The 27,257-nt window shown below is 39.1% G+C and overlaps 3 protein-coding genes across 7 annotated transcripts in view; 2 read left to right on the top strand and 1 right to left on the bottom strand.

Moving 5' to 3' along the window:
- Nucleotides 1-644, top strand: part of GLIPR1L2 (GLIPR1 like 2) — a 52,041-nt gene extending 51,397 nt beyond the window's left edge. For 2 of the 4 annotated variants that reach the window (XM_074375392.1, XM_074375390.1), the window contains exon 9: nt 546-596. The gene's annotated coding sequence lies outside the window, so the exon portion shown is untranslated. Of the gene's footprint in view, nt 1-545 lie in introns of all 4 variants that reach the window. The other 2 variants (XM_074375394.1, XM_074375391.1) reach the window with 2 other exon arrangements.
- GLIPR1 (GLI pathogenesis related 1) lies at nt 619-13,897 on the top strand. Its single transcript, XM_045519453.2, has 6 exons — nt 619-822; nt 1,634-1,879; nt 8,275-8,387; nt 10,574-10,659; nt 13,588-13,614; nt 13,714-13,897. Exons 1-6 carry the CDS (start codon nt 649-651, stop codon nt 13,866-13,868), a joined length of 801 nt encoding a protein of 266 aa, XP_045375409.1. The 5' UTR covers nt 619-648; the 3' UTR covers nt 13,869-13,897.
- Nucleotides 13,898-14,721: 824 nt separating this feature from the next.
- On the bottom strand, nt 14,722-26,919 carry KRR1 (KRR1 small subunit processome component homolog). Of its 2 annotated transcripts, XM_010958851.3 has the most exons (10): nt 26,762-26,919; nt 23,795-23,967; nt 22,315-22,449; nt 21,995-22,120; nt 21,823-21,906; nt 20,644-20,700; nt 19,299-19,469; nt 17,216-17,293; nt 17,014-17,107; nt 14,722-15,034 (listed from the first exon to the last, which is right to left on the bottom strand). In XM_010958851.3, exons 1-10 carry the CDS (start codon nt 26,844-26,846, stop codon nt 14,892-14,894), a joined length of 1,146 nt encoding a protein of 381 aa, XP_010957153.1. In that variant the 5' UTR covers nt 26,847-26,919; the 3' UTR covers nt 14,722-14,891. The 2 variants fall into 2 exon arrangements, with proteins under 2 accessions (XP_010957153.1, XP_045375407.1); XM_045519451.2 differs by lacking the exon at nt 20,644-20,700.
- Between the last annotated feature and the right edge of the window lie 338 nt (nt 26,920-27,257).

The raw sequence follows: 27,257 nt of genomic DNA, 5'->3' as shown, positions 1-27,257 counted from the left end.
TCTGAGAAGAGCATAGGGAGGTTTAGCAAAGGCTGCAAAGTTAGGAATCCACTGGCGGCGGTAGCCAGCTGCCTGTAAAAATTTACATAACTGTTTTTTTCGTTTGGAGGAGGAGGGTGGACAGAATTGACTCAACCCCATCACACTCAACTGTCGTGAGTGAATTCTAGGTCAGGTGATGATGTTAACCAGATATCCCAGCCACGATGTGCTGCTATGACTCTTAAAAAAAAAAAAAGGTTTTTGTAAAGCATTTTTGCAAGACATTTCTAGAAGTAAGAGATATGTTTTTATTTAACCACCAGAACCTCTGTGAAAACTGAGACTGTTATTTTTGGAGATTCCAGAATTTCCTTGGGAAACACCTCCCAACCCACAAGCAGGTCTGACGGAGCCTGGTAACAGCGCACACTGCGCTAGGTGCTGTGTCACGGACACCGACGAGACAGGGTTAAGGGCAGAACAGGAGCTGCACACCATATATGGAGAAACTCTTTTCTTCCAACTTGCGATGAACTCATGTTCTGCTTTCTGTTTTCTCAAAGCTGAAGGCGACTGTGCTTTGTAAAGCTGGGAGGAGCGCACACTCTCGGACCTTGCGTGTCCCTGGGGCCCAGCCGGGGAGGCTCCCGGCCAGACGCCCGGAGCATGCGAGTCACGCTGGCTGTGACTGCCTGGCTGGTCTCCCTCGTCTCCAGCTCTCCTTATTCAGCAAGTACTTTGCCAGACATCGACAATGAAGATTTCATCAAAGACTGTGTTCAAATTCACAACAAGTTCCGATCAGGAGTGAATCCAGCGGCCAGTGATATGCTCTACATGGTAAGAAAAAAACAGCAGGACTCCGGCATGAGTCAGCCAGAAGCAGCCGATGTGGACTGATTTGGGAGGTGGATTTCTGGCAGCCCTGAATGATTTTGTCACTGTGATTAGGGTGTTGCAGTAACTTCACCACCCGTGATCAAAAAGAACCCAGTTTCGCTCTGCCGACCCAACCTTGCTATAAGTACGTTTTACTTCTCTTTTTGAACACTTCCTTTCCTCAGGTCATAGACGGAATTTATGCCTCCTTTTGGTCTGTTAATTTTTGTGAGGTTTTTTTGGTTTCTTTGTTTTGTCTCTAAATCTTATTTTTCATTGTTGCCGGCAGAGTATTGACTTTCTCGGGAAGGCAGCCTGGCATTTGGAGAAATAGGAGTTTGATTGTCAGGCTTGGGTTATGAATTCCAGCTCTGTGGCTTTGAGCTGGTGTATAACCTTTCTGAGCATCCTAGGAGAGGGGCTATTGTGGTTATTGAATTACATAAAATATGTGAAACCCTGCATATATTATTTTGCACATAATAATCCTTCTGTGAAATGTTGATCTGTGTCACTCACTCCGATTCTAAATTCCATGAACCTAGGTTATCCTGTTTCCTCTGAACTGTGGTCAAAACTTGAAGACCATCACATGGTCCTCTGCATACAGAGGACATATACTGGGGTCCTTCTCTATTCTTGTCACCACATATCCCATTCAGATCCCCTCTTTGCTTGCTCCAGTTACATTGTTGAGTAGCAGGTTTCATTTCTGACCCTCCTACTGTTTCTTTATTGTTTTTTGTTTGTTTTGTTTTGTTTTTTTTGGCAGACTTGGGACCCAGGCCTAGCCCAAGTTGCAAAAGCCTGGGCAAGAAATTGTCAGTTTGCTCATAACGGACGGCTGAAGCCACCCCACAAGCTGCACCCAAATTTCACTTCCTTGGGAGAAAACCTCTGGACAGGGTCTCTCTCCATCTTTTCTGTGTCTGCAGCCATCACCGACTGGTACAACGAAGTTCAGGACTATGACTTCCAGACTCGGAAATGTGGCAAGGTCTGCGGCCATTACACCCAGGTAAGTATCTGCACTATACTCTCTTGAAACCGTCATTTCAAGGGTGAGGAGAAAACGGGAATTTGGTGTTAAGACAATATAAAGTAAGCTAGTGTCCCTGTAAATGTGAGAGAGGAGGGGTTACAGGCTTACTTAAAAAAGTGAATGAACGGAACAGACCCCACTCCCAGAGGAGATGGTACTTGAAGAGTGTAGTTCTGAGGCCCACCAGTCTGCACCGGCTTTGAGTAAGTTTGATGACAGCTACCTTCCTGTGATACTTTGTTCCATTTGTGAGCAATCAAAGGATCTTATGAGGGAATGGATTTATTTCCAGGTACGTCCTCTAGGAAAGTTGACACAGTTATTCTGGGGCTATAAAATGGGCAGAAATAGCCTCTCAGACAGACGCATCGATGAGAATGGATGCTTCCGTATCCTCTTGGTCTTTCAAAATTGGACTGAGAATCTGTAACATACCACATAAGGAGGAAAAAAACCCACAGTCCCAGCCTCAACAGAGAGGCCAACCTGTAAGCTTACGTAAACCGTCCTGCAGCTGTTCTGCTCCCCAAATCTACAGTATTAGTCCCCAGAGCCACACTCAGAGCCTCCCACTGAGATTTTTTTTTTTTTAATTCAAGCTGGTTTAGTCTTCCTATCCAAAGCTCATGCGATTTGGCAACATGATGGAGACAAACCCCAGGAAGCATCTTCTATATAGTCTTCTTAACAGGCTGCCTCCCTGCACAGGCCACATTTTGTTTATTTACTTTTCTTTCCTGGCCGTCCTTGTCAAACCAATAACTAAAGGTAGTGAACCTGTGTTTGAACCTATGTTTGGTTTTAATGTACCAAAATTTGTTGAAATGAGGTCTGAGGGCAGAAGCATTTTTAACAAGGCAGTTAACTTGAAGCAGTAGGTGTTTCTAAAGAGTAGCATGTTAGTAGGAAAACTCTCAGTGCAGTTCAGTCTTTATAAAACACCTCCGATGGCACTGGTGGTGTGACACATGCGGCGGTTACAGGAGGTTGTTACAATGAGAGGAGAGGAAGGATTTCAGTGAAGTTTTCATCTCAAGGTTATTGTGATCAAGGAGGGGTTATCAAGTCATCAGTAGCCTTGGTCCCTTTCCTGGAAATATAAATAAGGTCTCCTTTAGACATGTCCAATAAACCATCAGTTTTGGTTTATGTTTACAAATTAATTTAACCAGAGAATAAATTCGGTTGGATTCTCACAAATCCTAAAGGGCAAGAAAGCAAAACCCAGATTGCCTACAAGTGGCATCTGGTGCCATTAAGCACTGTGGTGTTTCAACCTCCAGAAATCATTATTAGTTTGAAGGTGCTGAGGGGGAGGGTATAGCTCAGTGGCAGAGCACATGCCTAGCACTCACGAAGTACTGGTATCTCCATTAAAAATAAATACATAAATAAAACGAATTAACCTCCCCCCTATTGAAAAAAACATAACAATCAGTTTGACTCCCACCCAATCGGTGTTCAAGCCTCTCCCCTATCCCAGGTACTTTGTAAGGCACCGGTCGTATGTTTTAGTGCAGATTCCTAAAAACAGCCTGAGATGAAAGCTTATGTGCTAACATTTTACTGGGGAGCACAATCGCAGAGAAGGGGAAGGGAGGAGAAAGGAGGAATGCGGCGAGGAACTCAGGACACACGTGGGAATGGCCCCTGGCCCTTAGGAGTGGACATTCTTTCTGAAGAGACACATGGGTAAGAGGATGTACCACAGCACACGGCCACTGCAGTTCGGAGAAACTGACAGCGTGCCACGTGAGCCACGAAGACAAGGCAGCTAACCTGGTCGGAGGAAGGTGTGGAGACGTAGGAGTCGTTCATACAGCAGGAGACACATGAGTTGGTTCTTGAGAGCTGAGTGAGAGTCTGTCAAGTGAAAAGGAAAGGAAAGAGAACTCCTGGCAAAATGAACAAGGTGTGGAAGATGTAAAATGCGTACAGATGAACTTGTACTTCAGAAGGATGGCAGTGGCTCCACACACCAGATGTAGAGAGCTCAAAAGACTGTTAAATTGACAGTGGACTCCCAGCCACGCAAGCTAGAAGACACTCCATGTCCATCATTCCAGGGCATCCAAGTGAGAGGAGGAAACTTGATTTTATGTCACTTAGGCCTGAGATTTCAGAGACGGCCCTCCTAAAATTAACTGAGCTTACTTATAAATGTTCCTCTTTCATATCTAGGAAAACAAACAGAAAGGGCTAATAATCGGGACAAAAGAAAATATTTCCTAAAATCCAGTTTCTTGTGTACAGGCATCAGAACCCAAGCTGAGTGATCCTAAACTTTCTCTTTAAGAGACCACTAGTCTACTTCAGATCAGGGAGAGAATGTCCAGGGATCCCCCCGGGTCTGGGAAGATGCAGCACCAGAAGCTACTTTTTACGTGAATGTTTTACTTAGCTGTCTACATTTAAGTTCTCGTATGGAAAGTAACCCTTAAAAATTATGTTAAAAATAATAAAAAATAAAAACAGGTAAATCTGGAAAAAAAACCCCAAACCAAACTCATTCTATTCTCACCACATACCTCTAAGAGAGATGCTATTATCCATAGATGAATAAACAGGCTCAGAGGGGTGTCATTTAGCCAGTAAGAGGAAGAGTTGGAATTCGGATATAAGGTATGTGGCAAGGATTAAATAATGTAATACATGGAAATTATCTAGCAAAGTACTAGTATTCAGTAGGCATTGATCAAAGGTTAGATCTCTTCCATGAGTTGTTTTCCCACCAATAACACTGGAAGAAGGCTCTGACTGCTTGGCTAAAGACTTCCTGTTTTCACCCTTGCAAGAAATCTCACTGGGTGACTTATGATTACTCAGTTGCCATTTTAAATTCATGCTGGAAATTACCTCAAGTGGGTATTTGTAACTTCCCACTTACCCTTGTCTCCTGTTAATAAAAAGCAAGTTATTTTCAGATTTTGGCCAGCAAATAGTCGTTGTACAGAGTAAAAGCAATAGGTTCAGACCCATTATTACCTCATAAAGTTGTGACTTTTTTTGACATGTTCACCCAACACTTTGGTTCTGTCTTCACTAGAGATAGATTTGCATTGTGGAAGAATTTTGGTATATTAATATAGAAGATTATTCGAATTAGATATCTTGATGTCGACAATTCAGCTCTGCAAAATTTCGGAAAAGTTCGACTTAAATATCTGGGCGGGGCAGCGGCTCAGGTTTGGTAGTGCGGAGAGTGCCCACTAGATGGCAGTATAGATCGCATTTTTGCCGCCCCCACTCTTTTCGCCCCCGCCGCAGCTCCTTGAAATTCTTATTTTTAACGCCCTTGCAGAACGAGTGGAAGTGTGCCGTGTTTTAGAGTTTGTCTAGCTGGTTTTGTACATGTTGCAGTGTTACCATATCGCTGATAATGAGCCAGATGGACTCGTACTGAGAACGAGAAGGGGAAGATGGTGGGAAGGGAGTGTTAGCGAGAAAGGAGAAGCATGCCTGCCCACACTGGGTTGAGTTCCCCAAATGCGATGTTTTTGTCAGTTTTAGAGAGTCCTCCCTGGTTCTGCTAAGAAGGAAAGCACTCTGGAAGCATCTTGCTCAGGACACGGACGGTCCTCACAGTGCTTCGTGGTCAAGTAGAATTAATTAGGTTCCACCTTTTATCTATAAAAATTGAGGCAATACTTATTTATTTGTTATGAGGTTAAATATGATGTTCCATGTAACGTGCTTATCACGCCCCTGGCACTGGGTAAATTCTCAATAACGAGTAACTCATTTTTTAAATTTTTATTTTTTGTTTACCATATTAAAAGAAATGAAACATGCAACAGGAATACGCCTGATAAAAAAATAGCTTCAAAAGTTTAAAAGCAGAAGAAAATTAGTCATGAGAAAAAAAAATTAGTCATAAGAGAGTAAGACATGAGCATTTGCTGAGAGCTCACTATGTTCCGGAAGCTGCCCTAAGCATTACTTCGGCGCATTTAAAATGTCGAAGTAAGACTGTGGAGTAGGTGGTTATCCGCCTTTGAGAGAGGAGGAAGCTGAGGTCATGTTCACAGCGAGTGGCTGAGCTGGAGTATGAACTTGGTCTTTGTGGCCCCAGAGCCCATAAATCTGAGCCCAGAAGCCGAATGCCCATGAAGCTTTTAAAAAAGAGACCAACTTGAAGGGATAAACTGTGATAGATCCGTGCAATAAATATTACTCCGCAATAAAAAGGAGTGACTGCTAATGAACCCAACAACGTGAATGAATCTCAAATACTCATGCTTAATGAAAGAAGCCAGACTGAAAAAGCTACGTTTAAACTGAGTCTATTTATATAGCCTTCTGGAAGAAGCAAAACTACAAAGACAGAAAGCAGACCTGTGGTTGCCAGGGGCTGGGGGTTGGGAGAGGAGCTGACCACAGAGGGGCCCAAGGGACTTTTTGGGAACTGTTCTAGATCCTGAATATGGTGGAGGCTACACAACTCTATGCTTTTGTCAAAATACGTAGAACTATATGCCTAAAAGGGATGGGCTTTCCTGTGTGTTGCTTACAACCTGACTTAAAAAAGACCAACTGAAACAGAAAATACATGGTAACAAATGCCTGCATACATTTGGAAAAAAGGGAGCAGAAAGGTAAAAGAAAGTAGAATTTAAAAATAGCATAAAGCATTAAAGGTGTGTGTGGGAGGAACCCCCAAATAAGACGACTCGCAAGATAACAATAGTGGGAAAAAGTGCTCAGAGACCGAAGGATAAGAACTGTAAAGTGATTTACTCAGATGACAGTGGAAGGAATACGTATACACAACACTGCACCCAGTCAGCACAGGTAAGAGTCACTTGAGGAACTGTTAAAATACAGATTACATTGTTTGGGCTGAATAATATTCCAGTGGGTGTATGTGTGTGTACACCACATTTTCCTTAAGAAGGAGTAACTGTTATTTGTAACAACATGGATGGATCTAAAGGGAATTTCACTAAGTGAAATAAGCCAGACGGAGAAAGACAAAGACCGTATGAAGTCACATGCGAATCTAAAAAAAATTTTTTAAACTCTTATAAACAGAAAACAGACTGATGGTTGCCAGAGGTGGGGGGGGGGGCGGCGGCTAGTGGGAGTGAATGAAATGGGTAAACATGGTTTAAAGGTACAAACTTCCAGTTAAAAGATAAGTCCTGGGGATGTAACGGACAGCATGGTGACGATAGTTAATAATACTGTTTTGTGTATTTGAAAGTTGCTAAGGGAGTGAATCTCAGAAGTCCTCATCATAAGCAAAAAGAATTATAAATGGTGATGGGTGTTTATACTAGACACTGTGGTGATCATTTTGCAATATATACAAATGCTGAATCATTATATCGTACACCTGAAACTAACCTAACTTTATGTCAATTATATCTCAATTAAAAAAAACACAGATTTCAAGGCCAGTTCCAGTGACTCTCACCCAGTAGGACTGATACGGCCCAGAAATCTGCATTTTAAACAAAGCACCCCAGGGGAAGTCGCTTTGAGATGCGGTGAATAGAAATTAAGACATTTAAAAAATAAACACAAAAATGATTGGGACGTTAAAGTACAAGGATCAAACCTGAGAATTAATGGCCATAAAATCAGACTCTCTCAGCGAGACAGAGGCTAATTCACTTGGGTACCTGGAGTTCCCAGGGGGTTCTAGGGTGTGGGCTGGGAAGGAATACACCCCAGCAGCGTCCTCCGAGAGAGCGGCACCACCTTCTCTTTCCAGTACTGGTGAAACTGCCTCCCAAGCTCCCTCCCCTTTTCTTCCCTTGTTCTTCTCAGTCCACTTAGTTTGTAACAACCAAAGTGACCTTTCTAAGACCTGGAAAAGGGCCCGTCTCTCACTTACCTACCAGGTTCCCCACGAGTTGCTCCTCTGCCTCTGACCTGTTGGCCTGTGACTCTCCCCTCTCCCGGGTCAGGTCCCAGCTCCGCTCTTTCTGCCGCTCCTGCGCCAAGCAGACTCCCGCCCAGCCCTGGCCCCAGGGCTCCCACTCAGCATTTCCCTCTCCTGCACGGCTACCCTGAGGGCTGCCTCTTCATCCTTCAGGGCTCGGCTCCAGTGCCTTCTCCACCCTCCAGAGCCGTCTGCCCTGCACACCCAAGTCAAAGAGCCCCCTTCCTCCCCAGCAGTCACTCTATCCTGCCACCCTGTTTTATTTCTTCATTGCACTGTCAAAAATTATCTTAATTATCTGTTACATGTTTATTTCACGCACACAGTCTTGTTTCCAACTGAGTTCTGAGCGCCTAAAGCTTCCCTGGTGCTAACTGCTCTATCTAATGAGAGTGAATATACCTGACCATATTTATGAAGGCCTAATCATACTCAAGTGTCCATTTTATTAACTCTCTTCTTAAAAATCCTTATATTTTTTCAGGTTGTTTGGGCAGATAGTTTCAAGGTTGGCTGCGCAGTGCAATTTTGTCCTCGAGTTTCTGGCTTTGAAGGTTTTCAAGGTTTAGCACATTTTATATGCAACTACGGACCAGCGTAAGTGCTCAAATTAACCTCTTTCTAAGAAAGAAAATCTATTGTAGAAGTAGTTATCTTCATTATAGAATATAAGCATCCTCTCTTCCATGCTACCCGGGGTCTCCCTGACCTGCATCGTCGGAAGCACAGGCACCTTACTGACCCCCCTGTGCCTCGCCACCACTCAGTGGGTTAGTGGAAGAGGCGACTTTACCTCTGAGGAGGAAATAAGTACCTTGATGAGCAGACAGTGGTACAGTGCCTAGCATACCCTGGCCACCATATCTAAGCTTTTCTTTAAAGATCTGTCTTTTCTCTTTGCCAGAGTCCAAGGGCCTCAACCCGCTTATCCCTCAGGTGACCAGGGGAAACACTGAAAGTTTCTGCCTCTTTATTGGGCCGAATACTTGAGGTCCCTTTGTCTTAATCACCATCTAGACAAAATCCAGGCCTTTCCAGGAGCATGTTTCTCCCAGGATAAATTCTGCCATTTCCCTAGAAGTCACAATTGCCTTGTTTGTAGCTTGTGTTTGAAATAGCAAGTTTCCCCTTTTCTTTATAGTACAGAATACACAATTAACAAAGAATGAAGTAGCATAAATTATTTTATTAAAAACATTTTAGAACGTAACCACTCAATGACTACTGTACTTTTTATTCCAATGATCACTGTCCATTTTGGACATCTTTTATCATTGTTATCAGAATCTCTACTCCTTTCACTATTTTCCAGTGTAGAATAAGCAGGAGGGTAAGTTTAATTTCTGAAACAACCTAAATTAATTTGGAGCGAAACAAGATTAGAACATATATTTTTGGTTAGAAATGAGGTGTTAATGAAAAATAATGTCTCTAAGGGGGTTCTTAACTTTGGAGATAAATTTATAGTACTAGGTTAGGGGAGTCCATGAACTCGGGTTAGAAAAGTTAACATCTTTTTCACTACTGTTGTAAATAACGTTTCTTTAGGAATGAAGGTAACAGTCCAGTCATACCAGCAGCACCTAGGACTGTACTGCGCTTCTTTGTAAATGTCACAGCTATGTTCACATCACATTCTCCTTACTGCATTTGTCTCAGTTTTTATTTATCACTACTTTGAAATTACTATAATCAGGCTCCCTGCTAGAGCTTATCTAATGCTTAACAGAGAAGTACATGTTAGTACATCTCAACTATTTTTTAACATTTTAATAACTAGCTCTATTTAATCAGTTAACTTTATAATTCCACGAGCTTTATTTTAAGCATTTAAAAACTAGAGTCAGAGTCCATAGGCTGCACCAGGCTGCCAGAGTGTACCGTGACAAAAAAGAGTTAAGAACGCCTTTCCAAAAGCAGAGTCCTAAAAGAGATCAGTGCCATGGCAGGTTCATTGAAATAAACGTACAGCCTCCCATTGTGGCTACGCCGAAGCTATTCCTGGGGATATAAAATGTTTGGATACTACTTCACTTTCTAATCTGTGCTTTTGGTCAATGACTTACACTCTGCCTCAGCCTCTAGCTTTGGGGATAAAAAAAATAATAGTATCTTTGTCACAGGGTTACTGTGAAGACTGGTTTATTCAGGGATTCTTGGGACAGTGCCTAGCACATGAAGAGTGCTCAGTAATTATGGTGTTATTCCTATCACATCTTTTATGTGAGGACAAACTGCACTTTAGAAACTCCCCCATATCTCTTGTTATTCTTTTGGAAGGCAGTTACCCCAGTCAAATGGGTCTTATTCAGTAAAAAACTATGAAGGCTTGTTAGACTGAGAACAAATGTGGGTCATGATAGCTTTTCTAAGATGGACAAGTGATCACACAGGCCAGACAGTAAGCAGACAGAGCACTGCCCTGAAGCCAGACAAATCCAGGTTTTGTTCTTTGGTATGTGTACACTGTGACTTTTGGCAAGTTACTTAATCTTTTAGAGTTTTAGTTTCCTCATCACTAAAACAGAAATAAAAATCACTTCCTCCCCAAGTTGTTTTAAGAATTAAGTGAGATGATTAAGATACAGGTTCAAAGACATTGGCACGTAGAATGAACTCTGCAAACATTAGCAGGCTTCCATTTCTGCCTCTCTCCACTCCTCTCTCCAACCCTCTGAATCGGTGGACTTTCTCCTAGCCAAGGACTCGTAATAAATAGCAATTGAAAAAGCAAAACAAAACAAAGCCAAAACTTTAATGGACATCTTTTTTCTACTTCCTAGAGGAAATTACCCCACCTGGCCATACAAAAAAGGGTCCACTTGCAGCGCCTGCCCCAGTAATGACAAGTGTCTGGACAACCTCTGCGGTGAGTAAAAGAAACAGTCTACCAGTAATACAGTGTGTTCAAATTCTTGTAACTCTCTACAGAGCTATTTATTTTATCCTAACAGCTATTTTCAGAAAGTGACATCAGGTAGCAATTAAATCAATGGCTTACTGTCCTAGGAATGAATACACGTTCAAGAGAAATTTAAAGAAGCAAATAATATCCTTTTTATTTAATCAGAACAAGAACAAATGACTCTAGTGTTGGAAACTGTAGACCCAAGATTTGCTAATTTCAGCAAGATTAGACTTTGTATAACAAAGTCACCCAAAAGAATCTGAATTTTGTGATACCTGCCCAAAGCACCCAAGACTTGCATTTTCATCTGTAGGACTAAATAAATGAAGTAAAGCTGCAATGTGGCACTTTTTACTAGTAAGACAGAAGGCATTCAATGAGGAATCATGTAGAAGGCAAGTGAAGGTAACTTTCCAAGGATGTTTTATGTAATTTTGAAATATTAATACACAACTAGCCAAGAATGTATTTACGGCTCCTGTTCCAGACGCATTGTTTTCCATCCCAGTATGTTTTAAAGTTTTTGCCATGGTATGAAAAGAGAAACCTCAATTAAGCTATTACAGCTGTGCAAATCCTGTAGTACTTCTGTGTCCACATCTATAACCAGCTGAACCCCTCAGGGCTGCAGGGGTGCTTAGAGCAGAAAAAGGAGAGAGTAGACTGAACTTAACTGCATAAATTTTTGTTTGGCAAAAGTGCTTCATTGCTTACACGTTTTCCAAGGTCCCCTCCAGGTCTAAAATTGTAAAATTCTTTTAAACTGTGTGTTCCTTTCCTCCCGATTGTAAACACTGAATTCTCACTTTTAATCCACGTACAGCAACACTTTATCGCCCAGCTTTCTGAGCTGGTCATGTCTCTCCAGTTCAGCCATTCCTTTTTTTCTCTCATATTAGTTTTGTTAAGAGAACCCAGTGACACGTACCCACAGTATGACAAATCTCTTCTCAGAGTATCAATATATTAGCTGAATTTTTCATGTTGCTGCAACACTGCAAAGTGTATTATTATTATTTTTCCCTCAAGTTACGCTGTTTGACATAGGAGTTAAAATCACAGATTTTCGAAACAATATGCCTGAGTTCAGTCTCCAGTTCCACCACTGTGACCTTGGGCAAGTGTCTGGACCTATTTCCTCAACAATAAAATGCAGACAATGGCACATCCTCAGGGGTTTGATGAAACGAATAGAAAAAAGTTATATTTAGAAAAGTGCTTGGCATACAGTATCAATCAATAAACATTGTCTTTCATCCCCAAATTCATACTCCGTGTAATCCCCAATCTTGGGTTTACCTTGTATGCTAGTGTCTTCTTTATGCCTGAACTTTCAGGTGACGTTTTCATGCTCGTGAATAATCCTCATGATGCTTCCGTAAAGTCAGTGACAAAACCTGAGACAATTACTTTAAATCAGAGTAAAGAATAATTTAATTGTCACCGGTTTACCTGTCTGTCCCACTAGACTGTGAATTCCAAACAGGCAGGAATTACGGCTATCTAATGCACCTTGGTAACCAAAGTGCCTAGTCTGGCCGGCAAATAAGCACTAATTTGACTGCATGTTTCTCAAAAAAAAAAAAAAAAATCATTCTCTTTAAAAATCTACATAATTAGTAACACCACCACCAGCACAGTAAGAAGAAGAAAATTGCTGGAGTTTCAGTTTTTGCTCTTGGTTGGGGATCTAGCTTGAAATGGTCTCTAATTCTGTGGGATAAAATCCAGAAATTTAAGGGGTAGTCCAATAATGAAAAGCCCCTGGGCTCTTAAGAAAAACAAAGGAAAAGACATCCTAATTTACAGGGGGTAAATGTTAGAGGATAAAGGCTTTTATCTAACAGATTCCATCTCTGACAAATAATGGCAAACACTGGAGGAAAAAAATCCCTTTGTGGTCTTCTAGATACTGTTGGTAGGTTCAATAAATACCAATGGAGGCCAGACCAGTGCAGCTTTGCATAAATGTGCTGGGCACACCAACAGTACACAAGCTGATTTTAGCTAGTGTGTGGATGTATATTTGTTTCACTATTCAAAAGCTGAATATTTAACATTAAAAAAAATGTGGGTAAGAAAAAAATATAACTAGCACATCATACCTTGACTTCATGGATATAACTGCCAAGAAAAGTTAAAGAAGCAGAAGCTTTGTGGCAATTCATCATAGACAAAGCCCGGTCACATGTATGATGACCGAGGATGCTCACAAGTACCCAAAGGGCCAGCTCCTTGATGGATTCCACCACAGGAATCCAACAGCAGCTGCCACAGAGCTGGTGTGGAAAAGGTGTCTGACCATTTAATAAAAAAGTGTAGGAAGGCCATGGCAGATGGGGAATTTTCTTCCTGGTGCTCTGAATGTTAAAATCTGAATAAAGCTCAGTGGAAGAAGAGGGGTAATTATGAGTTTATGAGAACCAAATGCCCTACTGATAAATTAATGCATGAGAGACCCCTGTCTCTGTATCACTGACTGATTATAAGTAGCATCATTCTTCCCAGGGAGCAACTTACTTTCAGGAAAATGTTTTAATAAATTGCTCACATTGATTACTACTAATATTTAGTTATTTTTATTTTTAATTCTAATGTTTTAATTTTATTTTAAATTGTATTTATTATCTGCCAGATATGATATGTAAAATGATTTTCCATTTATAATAGTGGTATATAAAAAGTTTATATATTAAGTTTATATAAAAAGTTGATTAAAAATATCATTAGTACAAAAAAACTTACATAATTAACCTCTGAATATCACTGCAATAAAGCCAAAGGAACAGTCAATGATTATAATTAAGAGACTTGGCTTTTAAAAATAAACAAAAGCCACGCCAGCAGCCACCCTTTTAATTTTTTTCTTTCTTCTCTCTGATTTTACAGCTAACCCACAGCGAGATAAAGTCACACGTATGTATATAAACCTTAAATTTTTTAAGATCTATGTGAGCTATGTTACTGCATTATGAGCAACAACAGTTAAGAGGCTATTTTATGTTTGTTTCACAGGTTACTATTCTGTTGTGTTTCCAGATTGGCCGATATATCCACGTAACAGACACCTGTCTCTCTTTCTCGTTATTAGTCCACCAATCATTTTACTGACTGTTATAATTATCATTTTGGTCAAGTACAAATACCCTCATTTAGTTCCTTTCCATTAAAAAAAAAAAAAAAAAAGAAAAAAGAAAAACAGGAAAAAAACCCCTCATGTATGGCCTTTTTTTTTTTAAAAAAAAGTAACAACTGGATGTATTTCTAATTTTAAAATATTTCAGAAAAAAAAAATAGTTGCAGCAAACTATTACCCAAAAGAAGAAACTGTTCGACTTCCTAATGCTATAGGAGAAACTCATCTTTACTTTCCAATTTCTCTGAATAAGCATTGTTTTCAGGCTGCCACAGCTGTGACTTTCCATAAATAACCTATCCCCTGCGTGCCTCAGCTTCTAAACATGTAAAATGAGTGAGCTAGACTTACGTGAGTCTAACTGCACTGACCCTCATTAGTAAAAACATCTCTGCATGACCTCTTGCACGCTGCTTCAACTCCAAAGATCTCGTTTCCCTGCTCTCTTGCACTCTGATATCGTTCTGGCTTACTGCTTCCTCAGACACAGAATGGAGTAGCAATTAAGGGATTGATTGTACGAGGCCTTGCCTTTTTGGCTTAGGGGTTAATCTTGGGACAAAATATAAAGTGCGATTATAAAAAGGAATAAGCCTAAATGTTTCCTTGCTGTCATTAGAGAGAGCACTGAAAAATCTGCATGTATTTTCCTCAAAACCAAATGCTGGGCCATGATTTGTAAGACTAACCAATGGCATCAGACATTGGATCTGATGGAGAATTATAATAGCCACATTCCAAAAATCTTCACATAGACAACCTAAAGAATTAATCCTAAAATCATGATTAGGCAAAACCTGCCTGGAATAGATTAGGTGCAATGCATACAAACACATATATACCACTTTCCAGTGTAAAATTTTTCAAAAAACACATGAAGAATACAATAATTTATAAAGAATAGCTGTTTATAGAAGCATTGTTATAAAGAACAAAACAAACAGAAAAAAGTGATCAGAGTATTACTTCTCACAGTTAAGGCAACTAATGCCCTAGTATCGCAAAATCCTTTACAAAAGGAGATAGCTTAATAAATTCTAGATCGGGGTTTTGTATGTTACTTTCTTTTCTTCTTTTTCTTTTCATCTGCTTCCATTTTAAGCTTAACTTCGTCAGCTGTAAGAGCTCCCAGTTTCTTACTCTTTGCTTTCTTAACCTTTTCCTTGAGGGCAGCCACATCAATTTTAGTTTCAGTAGAAGCTAAACAAATCAAAAACAATACATGTAATTCTTTAGATTTTACTAAGTAAAACAAAGAATACATACTTAGGACAGTAATTTCAGAGTAGTGTTGTAATTGAAAGGTCATGTTATAAAATATAAAGCACTTGCCTAAAGGTAAGTTAGATATTAGAAAGAAACTTCAAACCAGGAGAAAACAAATAGAAAAGTACTTTAAAAACACATTAGCTGGGTGGGAAGGGATAAACTGGGAGTTTGAGATTTATAGATACTAACTACTATATATATAAGAGGTAAACAACAAGTTTCTACTGTAGAGCACAGGGAACTATATTCAGTATCTTGCAGTAACCTATGGTGAAAAATAATATGAAAACAAATACATGTATGTTCCTGTGTGACTAAAGTATTTTGTGCTGTACACTAGAAATTGACACATTATTAACTGACTACACTTCAATAAAAATATAAAAAACAAAAAATAAATTATACAAAAGTTGATTAAAAAATGACAGTTAAAAAAAACTAGTTAGTAAAAATATACACAAAAATGGCATTATAGTTATTTGAGCCATTTACTTGATTCAACTATTAAAATTACATCTTTTCTCTTAAATTGTTTGAGATTAGATTATTTTAGTTATATTCTTTTCCACATTTGGAACTTTAGAGTATTCCTTAATATGCCAACTTTCCATCCTGCACATTAAAATTATTTAAAATTACATGACATGCAGTTTTCCTAGCTTCAGTCATTTTAATTAGCTAATCATGAAGCTATAGGTCAAAATCTACTTCATCTAATACTACATTAAAAACTAAAAGTAGTTTTCCAGATATTAGTTCAATTAATGACTAGCAGTATTTCATTTAGTAAGATTTTGGTAATAAAGATAATCTGAGAGTATCTGGAGGTCCCCCTAACAGAGCCCAACCATCTAATTAATGCCAAAAGCTTGAACAAACTGGAGAAAGGAAGCAGTGAGAACATGCAGCTTCTCTTTATCATTTAAAGAACAGTATTCAGAAGGGGGGAAAAAAGAATAGTATCATACAAACTACCCAGGACCTCGAGAGTAGATTTAAAGCCTCTGCTCCAGGGGAACAGCCACACTTCTCATCAGTAATAAACAGATTAAACTAGTTATTGAGTACCTTCAACGTACACAACTGACACACTGCACCAGCCAGAAACTACCATGCTCATGCTATTTAGCTTTTGTATAACCAATGATTTAGACAGTAGAATACAGTATTTTTTAAGCCGTTAACACTGATATAAATTACTAAAATGGCGATGTTACATCTGGCTTTGGCCAACTGGTCATGGGCAGTGCCGCTGGTGACCTTCCTCTCCTCACTGCGCCACTGACCACTCTGAAGAGTGCAAGTGTTACTAGTGGAAAAGAAAATGCTAAAGAGGAAGGAAAGATCAAAATGAGGCTAGGGACGAGCCAAAAAGGCAATGCAGTGTTTTCTCTGAGTGCCTTTTTAAATAGCCCCTGAAAAAGAAAGATCTTCCTGTTGTTTTGTTGGGGTCTTTTAGCCCAAGGTGATGAGAAATCCATATTAACAATACAGGAATCAAAATTTAGGCCACAGATCACACACGTAAAGCAAAGCACAGCTTCTGATAAGCTCTTTTTGAGAGCCGTGATAGCAGAGCTCAGCGATCTTACTGCTTAACTTTTATTTTTACAGAGGATTCACTGCTCTGGTTGACATCTTTCACAACAGAGTCCTTCCTCAGCACAAGCAAAAGGTCAGGAAGGGACTGCCAATCTGGGATATCCTTAAATTGGCATTTGCTGCTACTCAACTGTAAATTACCTGTCACCTCTTGTCCTTAGGATCAGTGATTAGTGAAATGCTAAGAGAACTGATGAAAGACATGGTTACTTCTTTATGTAACACTCAGATTCAGACAATTCACTGAGGGTTTACTCTTCCTATGACAGACTTTGACGTCACGCCAAGAGGTGGAGAACAAGCATTACCTTCCTTAGGTTTCACAATTGGTTTTTCTTTAGGTGGAATAAAAGCTTTGTTTCTTTCCTCTTGTCTCTTACTGAGAGCTTCTGCTTGTTTAGCCTACATCATTAATTTAAAAAATACGTTAGTAAAACATTTTATAGTTAAATACAAATTCAAGTTTCTATGAAATTTACAATTAATGTTGTAAGCTAGACACAGTCTTACCTTTATGGCTTCCATTTTCTGTCGTTTCTTTTGACTTGCCTTCAAAAAGTATTCACCACTAGCCAATTCTTTATCAATCTGTTGAAATCAGTATTTACAATTACGTCAGAAATAATGTAGATGAGTGGTCAATTCCTAAGAAAGTCACAATGACCTTGAGGTAAAGATAGTGGCGTCAAAACTCTATGTACAGGTAGTGACGTAAAAAGAAGGAAATGTGCTCAAAGCTGAGAAGAATACATGCATGAGAGCACGTAGGGAGGATGGCAGTGATGTGTCCAGGGAATCCAGTCTGCTTAGGTGGGTGGAAGGTCAGTGATTCAGAAAAGTGTGAGAGGAAACTGGAAAGTTGGTTTAGGGGAAGCTTGAAGAAACCTGAATGATGGATAAAGGAGGTAGGATGTGATTCAGAAATGCCGGAAGGTTCCCGAGAAGAGTGAACAACAGAGCAAAGCAGCACTTTATAAAAGGGCAGAAAAAAGGAGAAGAGATGAAAGCCTGGGATAAAGGCTGTGGCACACAAAATGAAAAGCCAAGGACTGTCAGGATACGGTGACTAATTAAATACTAATCAGAGAAAGCAAGAGCTCACTCACTCAATATGTAATCAATATATAATATAATTGATCTGATACTCACAGAGCATTATTATCTCTAAGGCAGTGCTCTTAACTGTTTACTATCACTAAGCTATTTACAGTTACTAGTTCACTTAACCTCATTAACAAGTCTTTGAGATAGGTATTATCACTATCCCTGTTTTATGTATGGAGAACCTGAGGCGTGGGTGGGTTACATAAACTGCCCATAATTACACAGCAAGGAAGTGGCCGAGTAAGTCAAATGAGACATCACTGATTCAAGCGATGGCAGAAGATGAGACAACTACTGACTAGAGGCAGGGCCATACAAAAAGTTTCAGGTGTTTCAAAAGCATGCTTTAGTTACTGGATCACTCCACTTTCCTCCAACTAACAGCTTCCTTCCGGCTTCACTTTCTTCCCCTTCCAGAGCAGACCTTATGATCCAACATTTCCATTACTATTATTTTTTTCTATGACAATCATCATTCCTTTTTCCCCTTTGACCTTTTACCAAACCCTCCCTGAAAAACTACAAACACAGGGCTGTGGGAAAGACAAGACAGTACCCAGAAAGGGATGGGTTTACCTGCTGAGCACAAAGGACTAGTAGAGAGGGGAGACTAACATGCAGCCAAGGGAGGGGATAATGACACAAGACCCCTCACCTAGAAGACAGGTGAGGACAGAATTCAAGAAATGGGTAAAGAAAGGATTGATGCAGATGGGGAAAAAAAAAACTGAGATAAGAGATAGTTGAAAGAGTTCTTGCCTGGTGGGCTCAAATGCTTCAATAAAACAAAATGCAACGTCATCTGCTAGAAGCGGGAGGTGCCTAATAATTAAGAAGACACACAGAGCTGCCAGACAATACTGAAGACCTATCAGAGGCTGGAAGCAAGAAGTTTTAGGGGATATAATCCAAAGATACGACTTTCTCCAACTGTGTCTGGTAGCCACGTTATGGGGAAGGAGTCAAGTTTCAGAGTTTTGCTGGGCAGGTGAGACAGAAGGAAAAGGGAGCAGGAAAGAAAACAGTGATGGGTAAGAGAGAAAGGAAATTTTAGAAAGGAAATGATGTCAGAAGACAGCTGACAAAATGAGAGGCATTCATATGTTAGAAAAAGGACAGATGTTAGAATTTCAGATTTCAGAACCGAAGCAATCATACAGCACCTGGTCACACGAATGACACTACAGCAGAGTAGAAAGAACTGTGGACTAAATCACTGAATTTTATATCCATGGAACATTCACACTGGCTACAGTTTCACAACTGACACCAACCACTGTGATGTAGTTTGCACTCACAGTGTGAAGCCTCTACTCCTCACCCCACTTAGTTTGAAATAAGCCTATTATTACCTTCAGTTTCTTGTATGTCTACACACCCAAACACACACACACACAGAAACCGCACCTAAAGTACCCTCAACGTTTCTGACAAAGCAGATGAAAATGGTTTCCCCTTCATGTAAAGAAATTCAGCACCGTATACCGACCTGACTTTCTGGCTGTGGTGGTGGGAACGGTGTATACTCTTTCTTAACAGTTTTTTTCTTGGGTTCCTTGCGTTTATTCACATTTTTGTGCTTGAATTGTGGCAAAAATCTCTCCCAACTTTGTGATCTTAACTCAGAATCTTTTGCCAACTCTCGTTTAATCATTAAGGTCTTCAATCATGGCAATATATGAACAAAGTAAACATATTTAATTTTAAAAGTCATACATCTCTTAAACTAAGACATTATAGACATTTTTCCTATAAATAATAAAATTTAAAAGAACAGTTCTTAGCCTCTTCAGTAGGATTAAAACAAATCCATAAGGAAAAAATATGTAATCTCAAATATGCATAATTAACGAATAATCAGAAAACCATTACAAGTTTAGACTAAGAAATGCAGAATTGTTACAATAAATTGAGAGGAAAGTTAAGACTAACTCAGCTTTTCAACCATTATTTCATTAAAACCTTTAAAATTCAACTTAAAAACAGCAGGGAGAGTCCTTAATTAGTGGTATTTCCTACAAGCAGGAAGCATTCAGTGGCACCTGAATATCACAGGGAAAAAAAAATATTGTTTCTCATGATCAACAAAACCAGTATTTTCACACTGCCCCACTCCATATGAATTTTATAGAACTGAAACATGAGAGGATGTAAACCAGGCATCAAAAGCAAGACTAGCTCTCTTTATCTTTAATGTCCCAATGTAACTCAAAATTGTTCTTTCACTCCAATCTGAGTGACTTTTTAACTTAATTTCATCAAATTTAAGTGGACTGCTAAACAAATATCCATCACAAAACAGCTCACTGTAGCATGGTTACGTTTCCAAGAACAATCATGAACGGAGTAGACACAGAGATATATAGCAGATCTCTCTCAGTGAGCCTCTCATTTGAGTGTTAAATTTCAAAAAAGGTTTGAATGCAATCTGAAATATTCCAGACTTTATTTATAGAAAAAGGCAGAATTCTGAAAGATCACATCTTTAAATATAGTACACGGGCTCACAACCTAAGAAAACTGGATTGGTACCATGTACAACAAATTCTATGAAGTTTATTTTCTTTGTATTAAAACTATGTCAATATATTCCAGGGTCTCCTTCAATAATTTTCAAACTGTAACTCCACAGAGACCTAAGCTTCCAAGGCAGCCACTACAGGACTGGGACAGAGCTGAATGGGCTAAGCTCTACCCCTGCTTCACCCAGAGCAGCTCTGCTGCATCTGCTTTGTGTATGAGGCTTTCATAAAAGATTTAATTTCAAGAAAAGTTTCTGTGGCTAAAAAAAAAATGGATAACCACTGTTACAGTAAAATATAATGAACACTCACTTTAATGTTATAAATTGGATGAATATTCTTCATAGTGTCTAGGACTACTTTTCGAACCTGAAATTGGCAAAGTAAAATGAATCAGTCACTTATATTTTAGTGAACTTGGTAGAAGAGGATTAATACATCACAAAATAGCCTATGAACCAGGCAATGGCGACCAAACTGAATACAGTAGCTCCTTCAGCTGTTCTGAGTGGCTTCTGGATCTTTCATAATAGTCAGCCTCCCTTGGATACAGTGAAATTTCTCAACTTTATTGCTAAGAAGCAATACACAGAATTAGCACAACACTCTGCAGCTGTGCAATTCAGGGGGAAGAGTGAGTTAGTTAGAAAATATGGGCTCAAATAATGAGACTGCCACTTCATGTGGGAAAGTCACTTAATTTTCCCGTTCCAGCTTTCTCATTTATAATATGGAAATAAAACTACCTTAAGGGTCTGTTCTAAGAATTAGATAATACATTTAGACTTAAAAAAACTATAAAATATTCAATATATTTAAGTTAGTATTGCCCCATGAGAAAAAAGCAGGTAACTTATGAGGAACAGGTCCAACAGAATTATTGTTAAAGGCCCTGGAAAGGAAGCAAGACCTCACAGCCAGATACAGGCAACAGCATCAAAAGGAACTAACAGGAACACTATCTGCTCCACAAACTTTCTCATAACATTTAATGTAACAAGCCAAATAAAATGTTCATGAAAACACTGAATTAACATTACATTAAAATTCAAACAGAAAATGTATCTTAAGGGAAGTTTTTCTGAGGCTGACCTCTACTGGCTGTATACGTTACTGCAAAGAACAAGTTCTCTGCTCAACTCTCCAGTAATCTGAAGACCTACAATCACATCATGCTTCTCATGTGTGCGACAGACTACAATCTTAAATGCCCACCTAAAATCTACAGTGGAGGAGGGATGATGTGCAGACCTTCTAATTCAGAAACAGATCTCTGTAGTTACCAAAGGCTGGCCATGATATGTTAGAGTCCAGGAGTGACGATTCCCTCAAATTACATGAAGTACAAAGAATTTACTAATAGAAAATCAAAGCACATTCTTAAAAAAAAATTACAAAACAATATGTTATCCAATGAACTATTATATTACACCCATGTTATTTCATTCGTTTTCTGCTGAAAATTAACTTAAGAGAGCAAATAGTCCTCACCTCTTTTAAGCCACTAAAAGGTCCAATGGCTGAAACCGTGTTTCCCTGAACCATAATGTAACAGTTTGTTAAGAGTTCCAATGCCTATATCAAAAGAGCAATAAGCTGAGGGTCAGTACACTGAAAAACTAATGATAGAGGAAGACACGCTGTTTCACTTAATAAGAAGTACCTTCAATGTAGATCCTTTGGGACCAATAAGCCGTTGTCTTCTTTTTACAAATCTTTCTTTATTTCTTACTAAAGAGCCTATCTTAATGATGTCACATGCAACATCATCCTGAAGGATTCGTACTGCCTTTTGGGAAAATAAAGAAAATATTCCATCAACATTCTTTACAAGTGTATTTCTTTTCCAAACCCAGAAATTAAGCACACAATTATATACAAGCACAAAAACGTAAACTTTATGGGTGGCGGCGGGCAACAGCGTTGTATGTTTTCTCCAATGTTGATGCACATAAAGCAAAGCCTCTGTAATTCTAAATTTACCTGTTCAAATGAAACACTCCTTGCTAACAGTTTTATTAGGTCTCTGGCCCTAATGATGATATATGGATCAAAAGTCTTCTTTGTTGTACAAACAGTCATGCTGCCCTCGATCAGGTCCAGAGTTGCATTAACATGCTACAAAAAAGGCAAACAAGCAGTTGTCTAAAAATGTATTCAATTTTAGAAAATTATAGAGCCTATCCTAACCAAACTATTCATTTCTGTGCCACTAAGCGATCTCTCAAAATCCATTAATCTCTCCTTGAAGAGACTGGATAGTTAATAATGAATATTTGATTACTTTCAGACTTCAAAGAACATAAGAAACTCAGGCAATTAAAACCATTTATAGTTGGCTTTATAATAATCTGTACTTATTGGAATAAAAATATGTATCTATCAAAATGAGGTCATATTTACATAAGGTAAAAATGTAAAGCTATGTAATTCCCCTACCCTGGCTGGACCCAGCTCTAATCTATAACCTGCTCCCCAAAGAACGGACTGTCCCTTTCAAAGTTTTCTCTAGCTGGTCTGTATAAGCTAAATACAAAGTAGAAACAAACTATCATAGGTTTAAAAAAAAGCAATAATTAGGAAAATTATGCATTAATTTTTGAAAGAAAGAACCAGATTTCAACAAAGCAAATAAAAATGCTATTTTCTACCTTGTGAGCATAATCTGAAGAATATTTCAATATGGTGAATACTGAACAATTCAACATAAGGTTGGGTGTCATTGAGTTTACAAAAAAAAAAAAAAGAGTCCAACCCCGGGGGGGAACAGCTATAAAATACAACTGGCAGCCGCTGCGCACGCTCACATCCAGTGGGCATGCATGACTCGAAGGCAGTCCCACAATTGAGAAATACTTTTTCCATCACTGCCTAGAACACACACACACACACACAGATGAACCAAAAGCTTCATAAAATGATACTTATCCTTACCAAATGTAACACGTTGATTTTTTTTAAGGCTCATTATATCCACTAAATTGACTTTTTGAAGGGGTCTCAATCCACAGTTTGAAAAATAAAACAAAAACAACCACTCTAGGGGCATGGCAGCAGCAAGAAACTGGAAAGGTGGCCACATCCACATATTTCATTTATAATGAAAAGTTAAGCAATTACATCGGGAGCATGCCTCAGCTCAAACTATACAAGTTCATGGGGACTATTATAGCAGGGTGGGCATTCTGAAATGTGGAATTCACAGTTGAGTTTCAGGAAGTCTGTGAAACTCCTAAAAATTTAAAGGTATGTAATTTTTTTGAAATAATCTATTACTCACAAAATTAAAAACCAATAAACAGTAAGGATAAAGCTTACCCAGTCTGTTTAAAATGCTAAAGGAACAAAATTAAGCAGCTATGCTAGCACGTTTTAAAAAAATCCATCAGCACACATTCAGTTACTTACGAGTAAAGATACAAGCAAGAGCAAAATCTCAAGGAAATACATAAAATATGCATACATGTTCATTCAAGGCTTTCTGTACCAAAGGCCAGCACTCTTTCAAGTAAGCCTCTCTGTATTTAGGGAACAAAGTTGCAAAACTGCTCTCCTCCAACAGTCCTCTGGGATTGTCCTCTTTGGAAAAAGCTGGTTCTTTCCAACCATCAGGAACAGTGAGCAGCTCTGATTCATCTACAGAAGGGAAAAAACCTACACATCAGACTCCATGTGATCTTTCGGACACTTTTTGTACGCATACAGCCACAAGCTTCCCAATACTCTCAGTGCATTTCCCTTTCCCCTGCTTTTCACATTATTCAACAGTCAAAGAACATGCCTCTGTCATTATCATCAACACCCTGTATTAAAATTATCTTTAAATTACATGTTCCAGTCACCCCATAAGACAAAGTTCCTTAAGGGCAGGGAGTCTCCTTTGATCCACACTAATTGGCATATACCTGGCAGACAGTGGCTTTTCAAGAAACTTCTATTTCATTACATTACCTTATAGTTAGAGATTCAAACACCACTTTGCTTACATGACTATTTCAAATATAAGCAGCCTTTCAGATCTAACTGAAGTGGACACTATGTGTTATGTGTATTTTCGTGTGTGAACAAAAACTTTTAAAAGTTGATTCTGGTGTACACTTTCAGTTAATATTCACTAGTACAGGGATTTAGCTTTTCCAAAGAGCTTTCATGTGCCTCATTTCTGTATACCCTTCATGACAACTATGAAAGGTAGGAAGAACAGGTATTATTATTTCCGTTTTATAAAAGATACTCAGTTCAAAAAGTTTAAGTAATTGGCCCAAGGGAGCAAAAAGCTCACTCAGGCTAGGTCTCCTCTCATTAAAACAAAATGCCTCCTCAGGGCCATAAATTATCTCCCCTATCATTTACTTAAAGTCCTGGTCCTGGATTTCAAGAATCTCTTAAATTCAACAGCCATACTTTAATTCAGTACTACTCAAAGATATGATCCATAGTCTTGTAGCATCAGCATAAACTGCGTTTGTTAGAAATGCAATTCTAAGGCTCCTCCAAAGATCTCCTGAATATAAATCTCCAGGATGAGGACCAGAAATTAACATTCTCATCAGGAAATTCTTACGCATACTGAAATTTGAGAAGCAAATCTTTATGTTACACATCCTAGTCAGATAAACTTGTTTTCTTTTTATGATACATCCATTTTGTTATTTCTGGTTCAAATCACAGAGAATTAGCTAGTCTTCATATACCATTCATGTCTCAATATCCTTAAAAAAAAAAAAAACAAAAACCTCAATTTCTACAACAGTGATTACTTAAAATACATATCTGACCAAGTCCCAATCCAATTTAAACACTTCAATGGTCATGAATTTAAAAAAAGAAAAAGAAAAAAAAAAAAAAAAAGAAGACTAAAGAAATAAACAGGAGTTTCACAATACAGGAAGTACAAGTAACCCCAAAACATGTGTAAAGACGTGTAATCAGGAAAGTTTGAATTAAAACTCCAACCAGATAGATACCATCTCATATTTACCAAAATGACAGAAATTCAAAATTCAGATAATAGCAAGTGTTAGCATGGATAGTGAGCTATGAGAACTCTCACCCACTGCTAGTGGGAGTGTAAATTGACTCAACTCCTTTGGGAAAGATTTAGCATTACTTGCACATACTTTACACTTCATGAATTCCAATCCCATATACATAATTAGAGAAAGCACTTAACATGTTAACTAGGAGGTGCGTACAAAGATGTTTATAGCAGCATCATTTACAACGAACAATGGCAACAATTCAAATGTACACCAACGGTAGAATAAAAATACAAACAAAAATATAAATTAGTGTATATTCATACAAGGTAACATCATATAGCAGGAAAAAGAATAAACTACAGCTACATGCACTGCCCTGTTGAATAATAAAAATAAAGTTTAGCCTAAGAAGCAAGACACAGAATGCCTACAGTCCTCTTTCAGTCATACAAAATTCAGAAACAGACAAAATTAAAACATTTTGTGCATAGGTGGTAAAGATTATGAAGAGAGAAGACAATGATCAACACGATTCCAAATAGGTTACTTTGCGTCCCTAAAGGAAAAGAATGACCTGAGAGGCGCATGCATGGGGCATTGAGAGTATGGTAATGCTCTTTTCTACATAACGGTCTGAGTGTTCCTTTCCACCTGCTGGTTTTATTCTTTAAGGTGTACATACACTGTCCTCTCTGCTATATATTTTACTCAATTAAAACACCACCAACCAAATACTTTTAATACCTCCCTAATGCCTGTAGAATGAGAGGTTAAGGTTTTTAACACTTTCAACAAGACCGGTTGAGCAGGCCCCAGGCTATTTCTCTGGCCTCTCTTCATGTCATTTTTCCTGAACAAAAGGGATAAAACAAGACAACAAACCAAAAGAGCAATTTAAAAATAATGCAGTCGAAAGAGTAGGAGTTGCGTCGACTAATATTTTAGCAACCTAACAAATAGGAATAATGATAAACGTTCTAAAATTTCTTCTTGGCTGACAAACGAGCACTAAGGACACGCCAAGTATCTCCTTCTTTCTATCACTATGCCTGTCTTAGTCCTTCATTATCACTCGTTCACTCAATAACCTCCTACTCCCACCTCATCCCATCCTTCATGCTGCCAATACCGCCACGAATGTAAGGTAAGGCCCGAAGCGCCTTGCTCAATTTCTCAATTTTTCAGTCCTCACCCTTTTACAGAAAACACATTCCGAAACACCTCTACTTTGGGGACTTCTAGCAAAAGCGATTAGCTAGGAACACGCAGCTAGCACCATACCGGCCAATCGTTCCAGCAAATCCCGCCAACTCCAATCATTAGGAATTACAGGTAAGCAATTTTACAGAATAGACTCAAGACGGCGTTGCACGTTCCCAGCCAGAGAAAGAAAAAAATCTCAACTCAACATCCACACACACCAAGCTTCGGTTCTCACACAAGCTCACCTCGGTTCTCCGGCTTCGGTTTCCGGCTACGAAACTCACTTTTCCCAGACGCCGCGGCGGGAGAATCCAGCTTGGAGGACGCCATCTTCAAACTGCTTCCGGTGTTCCCGGAAGTGAACCTTCCTTAAATTCTACCGGCTAAAATCCCCGTACTCAAAATGAGTTCCGCAGAACTCAGACGAGGAGATGTGCGCAGTCTCCGTGCGTGCGTACGCTAGAGCCCGCGTATTTGCATAAACTACTACGTTTCTCCTGCGTGTCCAATGGAGAGCTGGAAACTTCTCTTCCGGGATGCACTGCATGCTGGGGATTGTAGTACTGCGGACAGTGGACAAGTTGGAGACGGATTCATCTCCCGTCTTCTCGGGGCCTCAGTGTCTAACCCATAACGCCGGACTCCAGGCGTTAGCCAGAGTGCAACCTCCCATTGATATCGCTCATTCACTTATTTGATAAATATTTATATGATCGTCAAATACGTGCAAGGCGTTGGGAG

This window comes from Camelus bactrianus, chromosome 12 (genome assembly GCF_048773025.1).
Source record: "Camelus bactrianus isolate YW-2024 breed Bactrian camel chromosome 12, ASM4877302v1, whole genome shotgun sequence".
NCBI lineage: Eukaryota > Metazoa > Chordata > Mammalia > Artiodactyla > Camelidae > Camelus > Camelus bactrianus.
The sequence above is the reverse complement of the archived record's forward strand: the minus strand, read 5'-3'. Positions and strand labels throughout refer to the sequence as shown.